General features: G+C 42.6%; 1 protein-coding gene across 3 annotated transcripts in view; it reads right to left on the bottom strand.

Annotated features, from left to right (window-relative positions):
* LOC139755838 (popeye domain-containing protein 3-like) overlaps positions 1–13,717 on the bottom strand; it is a 340,156-nt gene that overhangs the window by 147,691 nt on the left and 178,748 nt on the right. For all 3 annotated transcript variants that reach the window (XM_071674468.1, XM_071674451.1, XM_071674458.1), the window contains exon 4: positions 109–211. In XM_071674468.1, coding sequence (XP_071530569.1) covers positions 109–211 — 103 coding nt within the window. The remainder of the gene's footprint in view (positions 1–108; positions 212–13,717) is intronic.

Raw genomic sequence — 13,717 nt, 5'->3', positions numbered from 1 at the left:
CAAGATGGAACTGTGCTGCTAGGTGATATTAGGGATGATATTTCCATAGCATTTACAAGTACAGGATACAGGAATGGGAGGGAAAGGAGACTAATATCAAAGACATACCTGGAAGAACTCGTCTGTGGAAACGCCAAACCACTCTGGAGAATCCAGGAACTGGTGCTGGGACACGATGTGCAGCGCCCGACCATTCTGACTGATGACCAGCCTGTGGTACAGAATCTCGTTACTACATGATTCAAGTTATTTTCTCACATAATAAACCCCTCTCCACCTTACCCTATATCAATCTCAACCCTGGGAAAATACACTCTAAACCATAGGGGAGAAAGAATTCTTCGACGTACTTCCCGCATAGAAGGCGACTAAAGGGAATGGGCGGGGGGCTAGAAACCCTCTCATCCTAGTATTTCAACATTCTAAAAGGGGAAACAGAAGAAAGAGTCATGCGGGGAGTGCTCATCCACCTTGAAGGCTCAGATTGGGGTGTCTAAATGTGTGTGGATGTAACCAAGATGAGGAAAAAGGAGAGATACGTAGTATGCTTGAGGATAGGAACTTGGATGTTTTGGCTCAGAGTGAAATGGAGCTCAAGGGTAAAGGGGAAGAGTGGTTTGGGAATGTCTTGGTAGTAAAGTCAGGGGTTGATGAGAGGACAAGAGCAAAAGAAGAGTAGCACTACACCTGAAACAGGAGTTGTGGGAGTATGTGATAGAGTGTAATAAAGTAAACTCTAGATTGATATGGGTAAAACTGAAAGCGGATGGAGAGAGAAGGGTGATTAATGGTGCCTATGCACCTGGTTATGAGAAGAAAGGTCATGAGAGGCAAGCGTTTTGGGAGCAGTTGAGTGTGTTTGCAATTTTGATGCACAAGACCAGGTTATAGTGATGGGTGATTTGAATGCAAAAGTGAGTAATGTGGCAGATGAGGGTATAATTGGTGTACATGGGGTGTTTAGTATTGTAAATGGAAATGAGGAGCTTGTAGATTTGTGTGCTGAAAAAAGGACTGGTGATTGGGAATACCTGGTTTAAAAAGAGAGATATATATAAGCATATGAATGTAAGTATGAGAGATGGCCAGAGCATTATTGGATTATGTGTTAATTGATAGGCACATGAAAGAGAGACTTTTGGATGTTAATGTGCTGAGAGGGGCAACTGGAGGGATGTCTGATCATTATCTTGTGGAGGTGAAGGTGAAGATTTGTAGAGGTTTTCAGAAAAGAAGAGAGAATGCTGGGGTGAAGAGAGTGGTGAGAGTAAGTGAGTTTGGAAAGGAGACTTGTGTGAGGAAGTAGCAGGAGAGACTGAGTACAGAATGGAAAAAGGTGAGAACAAAGGAGGTAAGGGGAGTGGGGGAGGGATGGGATGTATTTAGGGAAGCAGTGATGGCTTGCACAAAAGATGCTTGTGGCATGAGAAAGGTGGGAGGTGGGCAGACTAGAAAGGGTAGTGAGTGGTGGGATGAAGTACGATTGCTAGTGAGAGAGAAGAGAGAGGCGTTTGGACATTATTTTTGCAGGGAAGTAGTGCAAATGAGTGGGAGATGTATAAAAGAAAGAGGCAAGAGGTCAAGAGAAAGGTGCAATGAGAGTTTGGCTGAGAGAGTATCATTAAATTTTAGGGAGAATAAAAAGATGTTTTGGAAGTAGGTAAATAAAATGCGTAAGACAGGAGAACAAATGGGAACATCAGTGAAGGGGGCTAATGGGGAGGTAATAACAGGTAACGGTGAAGTGAGGGGATGGAGTTAGTATTTTGGAGGTTTGTTAAATGTGTTTGATGACAGAGTTTCAGATATAGGGTGCTTTGGTTGAGGTGGTGTGCGAAATGTCAAGTAAGGGAGAATGGTTTGGTGAACTGAAAAGAGGTAGTGAAAGCTTTGCGGAAGATGGAAGCCGGCAAGCGGCGGATTTGGATGGTTTGCAGTGGAATTTATCAAAAAAGGGGGTGACTGTATTGCTGACTGGTTGGTAAGGATATTCAATGTATGTATGGTTCATGGTGAAGTGCCTGAGGATTGGCAGAAAATATGCATGGTGCCATTGTACAAAGGCAAAGGGGATAAAAGTGAGTGTTCAAATTACAGTGGTATAAGTTTGTTGAGTATTCCTGGGAAATTATATGCGAGGGTATTGATTGAGAGGGTTAAGGGATGTACAGAACATCAGATTGGGGAAGAACTGTGTGGTTTCAGAAGTGGTAGAGGATGTGTGGATCAGGTCTATGCTATGAAGAATATATGTGAGAAATACTTAGAAGAACGATTTGTATGTGACATTTATGGATCTGGAGAAGGCATATGATAGAGCTGATAAAGATGCCTTGTGGAAGGTATTAAGAGTTTATGGTGTAGGAGGTAAGTTCCTAGAAGCAGTGAAAAGTTTTTATCAAGGATGTAAGGCATGTGTACGAGTAGGAAGATAGGAAAGTGATTGCTTCCTAGTGAATGATCGTTTGCAACAGGGGTGTGTGATGTCTCCATGGTTGTTTGTTTATGGATGGGGTTGTTAGGGAGGTGAATGCAAGATCTGTGGAGTAAGGGGCAAGTATGCAGTCTGTTGTGGATGAGAGGGATTGGAAAGTGAGTCAGCTTTTGTTTGCTGATGATACAGTGCTGGTGGCTGATTCGGGTGAGAAACAGCAGAAGTTGGTGACTGAGTTTGGTAAAGCGTGTGAAAGAAGAAAGCTGAGAGTAAATGTAATGAGATCAAGTTTATTAGGTTCAGTAGGGTTGAGGGACAAGTTAATTGGGAGGTAAGTTTGAATGGAAAAAAACTGGATGAAGTGAAGTGTTTTAGATAACTAGGAGTGGATTGGGCATCAGATGGAACCATGGAAGCAGAGATGAGTCGTGCATTAGTACAGAGTGCTGAGCCTTAGAGAGAAAATGCTCACTTGGCCCCCTTCTCTGTTCCCTCTTTTGGAAAAGTAAAAACTGGAGGGGAGGATTTCCAGCCCCCCACTCCCTCCCTTTTAGTTGCCTTCTACAACACTTAGGGAATACGTGGGAAGTATTCTTTCTCCCCTGTCCCCAGGGATATATAAAAAGAATGTGTGGAAGGCAAGAACATTATCTTGAAGAGCAAAAATGGGTATGTTTGAAGGAATAGGGGTTCCAACAATGTTATATGGTTGTGAGGCATGTGCTATAGATAGGGTTGTGTGGAGGAGGGTGGATGTGTTGGAAATGAGATGTTTGAGGACAATATGTGGTGTGAGATGGTTTGATCAAGTAAGTAATGAAAGGGTAAGAGAGATGTGTGGTAATAAAAAGAGTGTGGTTGAGAGAGCAGAAGAGGGTGTCTTGAAATGGTTTGGTCACATGGAGAGAATGAATGAAGAAAGATTGACCAAGAGGCTATATGTGTCTGAGGTGGAGGCAATGTGGAGAAGTGGGAGACCAAATTGGAGGTGGAAAGATGGAGTGAAAAAGATTTTGAGTGATCGGGGCCTGAACATGCAGGAGGGTGAAAGGCGTGTAAGGAACAGAGTGAATTGGAACGATGTGGTATACCGGGGTCGACGTGCTGTCAATGGATTGAACCAGGGCATGTGAAGTGTCTGGGGTAAACCATGGAAAGTTCTGTGGGGCCTGGATGTGGAAAGGGAGCTGTGGTTTCAGTGCATTATTACATGACAGCTACAGACTGAGTGTGAACGAATGGGGTCTTTGTTGTCTTCCTAGCGCTACCTCGCGCACAGGAGGGGGGAGGGGGCTGTTATTTCATGTGTGGCGGGGTGGCGATGGGAATGAATAAAGGCAGACAGTATGAATTATGTACATGTGTATATATGTATATGTCTGTGTGTGTATATATGGGTATACGTTGAGATGTATAGGTATGTATATTTGCGTGTGTATGTGGGTGGGTTGGGCCATTCTTTCGTCTGTTTCCTTGCGCTACCTCGCTAAAGCGTGAGACAGCGATAAAGCAAAATAAATAAATAAATAAATAAATAAGTAGCATATACGTATACGTCTGTGTATGGATATGTGTATATACATTGAAATGCATGGGTATGTATATGTGTGTGTGGGTGTGTATGTATATAAATGTGAATTTGGGTGGGCTGTGCCATTCTTTCGTCCGTTTCCTTACGCTACCTCGCTTACGCGGGAAGCAGCGACAAAGTATAAATATAAATATGTATATGTGTATATGTCTGTGTATGTATACGCTGAAATGTGTAGGTATACATATGTGTGTGTGGGCATGTATGTATATACATGTGTGTGTGGGTGGGTTGGGCCATTCTTTCGTCCGTTTCCTTGCATTACCTCGCTAACGCGGGAGACAGCGTCAAAGTTTAATATATATATATATATATATATATATATATATATATATATATATATATATATATATATATTTTTTTTTTTTTATACTATCCGCCATTTCCCGCAACAGCGAGGTAGCGTTAAGAACAGAGGACTGGGCCTTTGAGGAAATATCCTCACCTGGCCCTCTTCTCTGTTCCTTCTTTTGAAAAAAAAAAAAAAAGAAAAAAAGAGAGGGGAGGATTTCCAACCCCCCGCTCCCTTCCCTTTTAGTCGCCTTCTACGACACGCAGGGAATACGTGGGAAGTATTCTTTCTCCCCTATCCCCAGGGATAATATATATATATATATATATATATATATATATATATATATATATATATATATATATAGGGTTGAGGGACAAGTCAATTGGGAGGTAAGTTTGAATGGAGAAAAACAAGAGGAAGTGAAGTGTTTTAGATATCTGGGAATGGATTTGGCAGCGGATGGAACCATGGAAGCGGAAGTGAATCATAGGGTGGGGGAGGGGGCGAAAGTTCTGGGAGCGTTGAAGAATGTGTGGAAGTCGAGAACATTATCTCAGAAAGCAAAGCATTCAGGTTCCTTTCCTCAAACATACTACCAATCTCTCCTTTTTTCTCATCTTGGTTACATCCACACACATTTAGATACCCTAATCTGAGCCTTCGAGGAGGATGAGCACTCCCCGCGTGACTCCTTCTTCTGTTTCTCCTTTTAGAAAGTTAAAATACAAGGAGGGGAGGGTTTCTAGCCCCCCGCTCCCGTCCCCTTTAGTCGCCTTCTACAACACGTGAGGAATGCGTGGGAAGTATTCTTTCTCCCCTATCCCCAAGAATATATATATATATATGTATATATATATATATATATATATATATATATATATATATATATATATATATATATATATATATATATATCCCTGGGGATAGGGGATTAAGAATACTTCCCACGTATTCCCTGCATGTCGTAGAAGGCGACTAGGGGGGGAGGAAGCGGGGGGCTGGAAATCCTCCCCTCTCGTTTTTTTTTTTTTTAATTTTCCAAAAGAAGGAACAGAGGGGGCCAGGTGGGGGTATTCCAAAAGGGGCCCAGTCCTCTGTTCTTAACGCTACCTCGCTAACGCGGGAAATGGCGAATAGTTTAAAAGAAAAAAAAGATATATATATATATATATATATATATATATATATATATATATATATATATATATATATATATATATGTGTGAGAAATACTTAGAAAAGCAAATGGATTTGTATGTAGCATTTATGGATCTGGAGAAGGCATATGATAGAGTTGATAGAGATGCTCTGTGGAAGGTATTAAGAATATATGGTGTGGGAGGCAAGTTGTTAGAAGCAGTGAAAAGTTTTTATCGAGGATGTAAGGCATGTGTACGTGTAGGAAGAGAGGAAAGTGATTGGTTCTCAGTGAATGTAGGTTTGCGGCAGGGGTGTGTGATGTCTCCATGGTTGTTTAATTTGTTTATGGATGGGGTTGTTAGGGAGGTGAATGCAAGAGTTTTGGAAAGAGGGGCAAGTATGAAGTCTGTTGTGGATGAGAGAGCTTGGGAAGTGAGTCAGTTGTTGTTCGCTGATGATACAGCGCTGGTGGCTGATTCATGTGAGAAACTGCAGAAGCTGGTGACTGAGTTTGGTAAAGTGTGTGAAAGAAGAAAGTTAAGAGTAAATGTGAATAAGAGCAAGGTTATTAGGTACAGTAGGGTTGAGGGTCAATTCAATTGGGAGGTGAGTTTGAATGGAGAAAAACTGGAGGAAGTGAAGTGTTTTAGATATCTGGGAGTGGATCTGGCAGCGGATGGAACCATGGAAGCGGAAGTGGATCATAGGGTGGGGGAGGGGGCGAAAATTCTGGGAGCCTTGAAGAATGGTTGGAAGTCGAGAACATTATCTTGGAAAGCAAAAATGGGTATGTTTAAAGGAATAGTGGCTCCCACAATGTTGTATGGTTGCGAGGCGTGGACTATGGATAGAGTTGTGCGCAGGAGGATGGATGTGCTGGAAATGAGATGTTTGAGGACAATGTGTGGTGTGAGGTGGTTTGATCGAGTAAGTAACGTAAGGGTAAGAGAGATGTGTGGAAATAAAAAGAGCGTGGTTGAGAGAGCAGAAGAGGGTGTTTTGAAATGGTTTGGTCACATGGAGAGAATGAGTGAGGAAAGATTGACCAAGAGGATATATGTGTCGGAGGTGGAGGGAACGAGGAGAAGAGGGAGACCAAATTGGAGGTGGAAAGATGGAGTGAAAAAGATTTTGTGTGATCGGGGCCTGAACATGCAGGAGGGTGAAAGGAGGGCAAGGAATAGAGTGAATTGGAGCGATGTGGTATACCGGGGTTGACGTGCTGTCAGTGGATTGAATCAAGGCATGTGAAGCGTCTGGGGTAAACCATGGAAAGCTGTGTAGGTATGTATATTTGCGTGTGTGGACGTATGTAGATACATGTGTATGGGGGTGGGTTGGGCCATTTCTTTCGTCTGTTTCCTTGCGCTACCTCGCAAACGCGGGAGACAGCGACAAAGTATAATAAAAATAAAAAAAATATATATATATATATATATATATCTTTCATACTATTCGCCATTTCCCGCATTAGAGAGGTAGCGTTAAGAACAGAGGACAGGGCCTTTGAAGGAATATCCTCATCTGGTCCCCTTCTCTGTTCCTTCTTTTGGAGAAAAAAAAAATATTTGAAATTAATTTTTACACTCATTCACATATATATCCATTGATGGCTCGATTAAGTTAATTCCATCAAGATATTATGTAACAGAAATTAAAGCGAAAGTTACATGCAACCGATTTAGGTGTAACTTTAAACCAAACATTATTGGGTGACACTAACACTTTAGAATTACTTAATAAACACTTCAATAAACTTAAATTTCTCACAAAAAAATGCAATTTCAATTTGATCATTGTAAAACTATTTGATTTTGCTTTGGTTCAGCGTCAAATCGACCATGCTTGTTCATCATGGTATATGGGGATGATGTGGGTTAGGTAAAATAACATTCTAAGATGTATACTACACGCTCCTCTCACACCTCGTAACGGTTATGATCCATTTTGTGACATATGTAATCTACAAATAGATCATAAAAAAAACTGAAGCACGAACAAATGTATAACAGCATATATGATACTGATCCAAAATATAAGAGATGTAATATTAAAATAGTTAAAATCAGCTCGCACTAAAACATATCAAAGTATAGTAATCCAAGTGCACTATTTCGGGTCGTCCTTGATGTAACGTCCATTTTCTGTGTTCAGAAGGGTGGGATACGATGGTGTACTCAACTAAAAGGCTTCTTTAACCGACTGGCGCAAGATAATATCACTGTTTATTTTTGACCTGTAAAGGGGCTCACCAGAAAGACGGTGTAAGGTCGCTCACTTTCCCTTGCCTTTTCAGTTTACGATATCTGCTATACGTTAGGGAATCATTCACACCACTGGAAAGAGGGATTTAAGATAAGATTTATAATTTTCACTCATAATTCATAAGTAATGAAGTAATCAATCTTTCGAATATATATATATATATATATATATATATATATATATATATATATATATATATATATATATATATATATATATATATAAAATAACTCGTTGGTGGAAGAGTTATGAGGGATAGGGAAGGTGTGGAGTTTAATAACAGAAAACTGAAATAACTAAGCCATATAACTAACATCAATACTTATGAAAAAAAACATTGAAGAAATTCAATCGTGCAGTCTGGTGCTGTATGAAAACACAAAATCCAGTATTTCGCAAGACAATTACTATCATTTTCATTGTCAGCTGCTGGCGGTATTTGCAATGAATAATAAAAGGAAAACAATCCCTAAGCAAATGCAGTGTCGTGGTTAGGTCTCCAAGAATCGACATCACTTTATACAGATTTTGTTTTTGAGATCAATTTGACAACTTTTTTTCTCGTTTTCTTTATTGTTACAAATGTTGCAACCAACTCTCAACGCAATAACTACAGAGGAAACAATGGAACAAAAAAGGCATTTAGTTGATTATTATATATTTCTTCAATGTTCAATATTTATGCGATATGAGGTCCTTCATGGCGTCGTGTTTTCCATCATAAGTGACCTGTGTCCAGGTTGTAACTATTTAGAAGTGTGGCGATTGTTAAGGACCACAAGGCCATAGTTTCGTCTACTGTAGCATATAATCTAGTTGATAATTTTAGTAAGTGTGCAGTGTAGTGCAGACAACCCATTATATAGGAAAAAAACTCCGGTTCCATAGCGGTACGACACGCAAGCTCCAGGGAAGCGAGGCAAAATCGAAAAGTGCGTTGCGTTGCCGACGGAGGACAAGTCTTTTGTGGAGACGAGAGGAAATATAAAAGTTTTGGAGAAATTGGAACGTGAGCTTTTGAAGAATGGGTTGGTCGTATCTACAACTACAGAGAAGGTAAAGAGTTGCAAAGCTCTGCGTTGTAAGATACAGAGAAGGTAAAGAGTTGCAAAGCTCTGCGTTGTAAGATACAGAGAAGGTAAAGAGTTGCAAAGCTCTGTGGTGTAAGATACAGAGAAGGTAAAGAGTTGCAAAGCTCTGCGTTGTAAGATACAGAGAAGGTAAAGAGTTGCAAAGCTCTGTGGTGTAAGATACAGAGAAGGTAAAGAGTTGCAAAGCTCTGTGGTGTAAGATACAGAGAAGGTAAAGAGTTGCAAAGCTCTGTGGTGTAAGATACAGACATCAGCTCGTCTCATCCATGAGCTGCTCACGTCTACATGGTAACCATGTGAAGCTGTGGCTTGTCATACTCTTATATAGCTACAGGCAGGACCCAAATAACGCCATTTCTCGTCAGCAGAAACCAAAGTGATGTGTCTAGTACAGAGACGATGGAAAAATATCTAATACTGCGGCGTAGGGCAAGTTTGTCAAGTCCTGAGGTTCAGGGTTATGTTATACGTGGCAGAATTATCCATATATACGACCATGAATATTCAGATGGGTGGGAGGCATATATGGGATAGAGCAAATTGGAGCAATGTGGTATAAGGGGTGAGACGTACCGTTATAAGGCTGAGCCACGGCATGGGAAGCATTCAGGGGAAGCCCCTATATCGGTCTGTGTGTGGGGAGTGATTGTTGTTTCGGTGCTTTAGATATGACAGTTAGAGAGCAGGTGCGCAAACAGTTGTTCGATATGGAATTATCTAGCAAGGATGTATGTAAGGGGTGAGGGGGTGGGGTTGGGTGTGTTCATCAAACGTGATACATCGAACAAACAAAGGAAGAAGTGCAAAGAACTCGCTCAAGAGGGGGAAAATGAAAATACCGAATGAAGAGAGAGAGAGAGAGAGAGAGAGAGAGAGAGAGAGAGAGAGAGAGAGAGAGAGAGAGAGAGAGAGAGAGAGAGAGAGAGAGAGCCGGAGCAGCGCCGCCAGTGCGTGAGAGAGCTGAGGAACGTGTTACTTAAGACTGAATGCAATGGATGCCAAAGCTGATAGATCAGTAGTCAGTGATACAGAGATTGAATCTATGGATCTTATACAGGATGACGCACCAAATATTGTTGCAGTTGTAGAGGCAAATAATGAGATGAGCTTCCACCTGTAGTGACCACAAGGTAACACATCACCTGCGTCTGTTGACTGACATTTGGATCTAGCCTAGGGTGGAGCATCATCTTGCTCACCCACATCTCCATCAATATCAACCCCAACTTCTTCTATAACAGAACACGTACACTGTTCTACTCCATTAAAGAACAAGTGAAGAGTCGTTCCAGCACCGAGATCCTCATAACACAAGAACGCCACTGCCATCCATCAACGCCCCTCCAGCCTCCTGGCCACACACTCCCCTCACTCTGGCGTATCCATAACATTTTCTCGTGTTACTTTTAAGTATTTTTGGCCATCCTCTTTTCATAATTCTGCAAGTTCTTCCTCTCTTCCTACAGTTCTAAAGATTATCATAAATGTGATTTTCTTCGTTGGTACTTGAATTCTTTAATCCTTTAAAAGCATTTTTCTTCCAGAAATTCCTCATTCTTTATTCAGCCCAGGTGGCCTCAGTCTTCCACTCTCTCCTGTTTGTTGTTTTTATATTTTCATTTCCTGCAACTCACGGCTGAAGTTCAACTAAATCTTTTCACCCTAAAATTCAATTCTCATTTCTAAGATCACTTCATATTAACCATGAATTTCTATAATGTAGGATTTCCAATACATCTTATATAATGTGGTACTTAATTCACTCTAACATAACGTTCATTTGTCCCTGGAAGCTCAAATGTTTCACAAGAATGAAATTAAATCATAACCGGTATTCAACAACAGGTCATTGCCATTTCCTCTAGCTGGACAATATAGGTGAAACCTGTTTCCTTCCGAATCATGTAAGGTGAACCACATGATCAATGGGTCAATGTAACTGTTAACTGCAACAATATCTCTCCAGGTCTTCCAAGGTTTCTAATGTAAGCCATCGCATTGCATACATGTACACCGACTGCCATGTTCGAGGTAACATCACTGAGACAAGACAGTGAATGAGACTTCCGCAATACTAGACCTTGTGGATCCTGACCTGATCAGGTACGACCCCATACAGCATACAGCCCACGTCGTGTCTTTTCCCATGTGGTTGTGACCAGTTTATGTGTGGCTAATTATCTCAGGGGGAGTTGATATACCTCAGTGGTTCTGAACCGTGGGCTCGTGAACCTCCAGCGGGTATGTGAAGCCTCACTATGGGATGCATGAGATACACACACTTCCAGGAACAGAGGTATAATGAGTTTATCAAGTGAGACACAGCACATGTACCATATCTTCCATGTGACTCATAAAGGAAAGTTTGAGATTTTCCTGTGAGGTGACGCGCGTGAGGTTCAGGTGTACACACACCAACAAGGATCAGAACTACTGCCGTGGTGTCTATAGATCCGTGGATGGGTTCAGATCCGACCCGTAGTGTGTATAATCTTTGAACAACAAACTTGAAGAGTACAACCACGAGTCCACCATGTCACCTATATCCTATGTTCCATTACGCTCTACTGGACGTCACTGAGGAACGCGGCTTAACAACTAGGTAATGTTGTCTCCTTCAGCGTTCATCAGATGGGGAAAATTCTCGGGGAGTTTATGAGTGAAACTTGAGGTTGAGCCGAGCGCTCCGGTGCTGACCCTGAAACTTCAACTTCTTGAAGTTCTGTGAAGGTTATCTACACTATATGGTGTCTGACGTACACACCATCCTTCCGGTCCCCTCACTCAGTCTCAGGTGTGACACACCACACCGAGGTGCTCACCCACGCCTAACTTACCGCCCCTTTTGCTTGACCAACAAGCTTCTACATCACGACATAATTAGCCGTCTTGATGCGTCGTCCCGGAAAAGGCGATCCGTCCAAGTGCCACCCTCGCCCTAGAGTGTGTGATCATAATCATATTAATCATGAGGGTCGATCCAGCGAGTTCAAAAGACACACAAACAACAGACGAACAGACACACGGCACTGACACCTCTCTACCTCGCTAGTCGCATCGGTAACCTACCCTGGCTCTATCACACATTCTGAGCTAAAAATTATTTTGTGAATAAAAGAAACAGAGCGACCTAGTTACATCTCCTGTAAAGTATCTTTATTTGTTCTTGCATTACCATGCGATCATACCAATAAATGAACAGAGAGATGACGTTCACCGCACTTACCTCATCGCCGTGTGAGGCAACAGTAAGATATGTTCGCCAAAACTTTTCTGTGAGGAGAGAGGCTGGCAGCGGCCGCCACTACCCCGCGGGAGCTAATGGTCTCTGATGGTGCGCCACCAATCCCCTCAGATTAACTTAGCTTGTAAATGGTGATGAGCTTTGTCGTGGGCAGCTCTAGCACAGGCCAGACACCGACCAGGGAAGCACAGCTCACTGTGCCACACTCCACCCAACACCAGGCACAGTGTGGCTGGCAGTAACCCCCATACATGAGTGTCATATCCTTCCGTACCCAAGACAACAAACTTCACCATTCCAAACTCCTGTGATTACAGCATTTCAGCCCTTCAGGTATTCACACGGCCACGGTTCTAGCCTCCCAGCGACCCAGGAAATGCCTAGTTTTCCTCCATCCTTAAACCAAGATGACTAAGAGTCATCCTGAGAGAGACTTTGCATAATAAGATTTCGTTATTCCCGACATCCGTCTAATGGCTTCGTTCCAGTTCTTCAGACCCCTGATATGTAGTTCCACCTTTCCAGAAACGCAGTCACTGGTTCTGTTTCATCACATGTGTACATACCAAGCGATTAGAGCATTTCATCCTTCCAAACACCTACGCTCAAGCCATCCAGGCTGGCAGGATATTACCTTCTCCCGACCTTCCGGACGCCCAAGAGATGGCAGCAGTGTCCGCCTCCAGGGCTGGGAATAATGTGGACAAGGGAGTGATAAACGTGGCACGGATGGTGATCATTCTTCCCTTAGTGGCAGACGTAGTGAGGCGGCGTGCCGGCCAGGAAGCCAGACGGAAGTGGAGTGAGTGAGTGAGGAGGAGGAGGAGGAGGAGGAGGAGGAGGAGGAGGAGGAACAGGGCAAGGAACCATGGACGACAACACCTGTAACACAATACTAAAAACTTTATATAAAAAAAAAATCTCGTAATCAATAACTACTATGTAAATTGGACGGTGTTTTTACCTTGACCAACTCAGCCCAGGCTTTCATATTTCTGGTGTCATGATTCTTGAATAACGTCTCGATATTCCCTCACACCGCAGCCTCGACACAGCCTACAGAACACGGTTGCTCCGACACCTGTCTCGCGAGAGGAGAAGACTTTGTATACTTCAACTACTGCCTGGGGCACACTGCGGCACATTCTCCTTCCCAGATCATGTGGCCACCATACAGAGCAACTTCTGCATGTTGCACGGTCAATAAACTGCTGCCAACATACCTCGAAATTCTGCCTCCTGAAAACTGCTGCCTACATATTCTATCTTCACTGTTGCCTTGATTTTCTGTTTCCAGAATACTGTTGCTTCACGAAAGCGGAGGGATGGACCCCAGTAATCTCATGAGTATCGAAGAAACCTACTCAGTCTCCTGCCAGCCTACTGAGTATTCCAGCAGCCAGCTGGCCAACCCATCCGCCTCAGGTGGGTAGGTAAGTAAATATGGAAGTAGGTAGATAAGGATGTAGGTGGGTAGGGCAGTAGGGCAGTAAGTGGGTAAGTCGGCAGAGAAGTAAGAAGTGTGCATGTAGGGAGGTACTTACTCGTGTTGTGTGTGGGTTCCATGTGCGTTATACGTGTTGTGTGTAACACGTCTGCTCTGTGATAGTAACGGTGTTATTAGAGGTATGTCTGTATGGGGTAGTGAGTAACGTGA

Source organism: Panulirus ornatus, chromosome 2 (assembly GCF_036320965.1).
Source record: "Panulirus ornatus isolate Po-2019 chromosome 2, ASM3632096v1, whole genome shotgun sequence".
Lineage (NCBI taxonomy): Eukaryota > Metazoa > Arthropoda > Malacostraca > Decapoda > Palinuridae > Panulirus > Panulirus ornatus.
The sequence above is the reverse complement of the archived record's forward strand: the minus strand, read 5'-3'. Positions and strand labels throughout refer to the sequence as shown.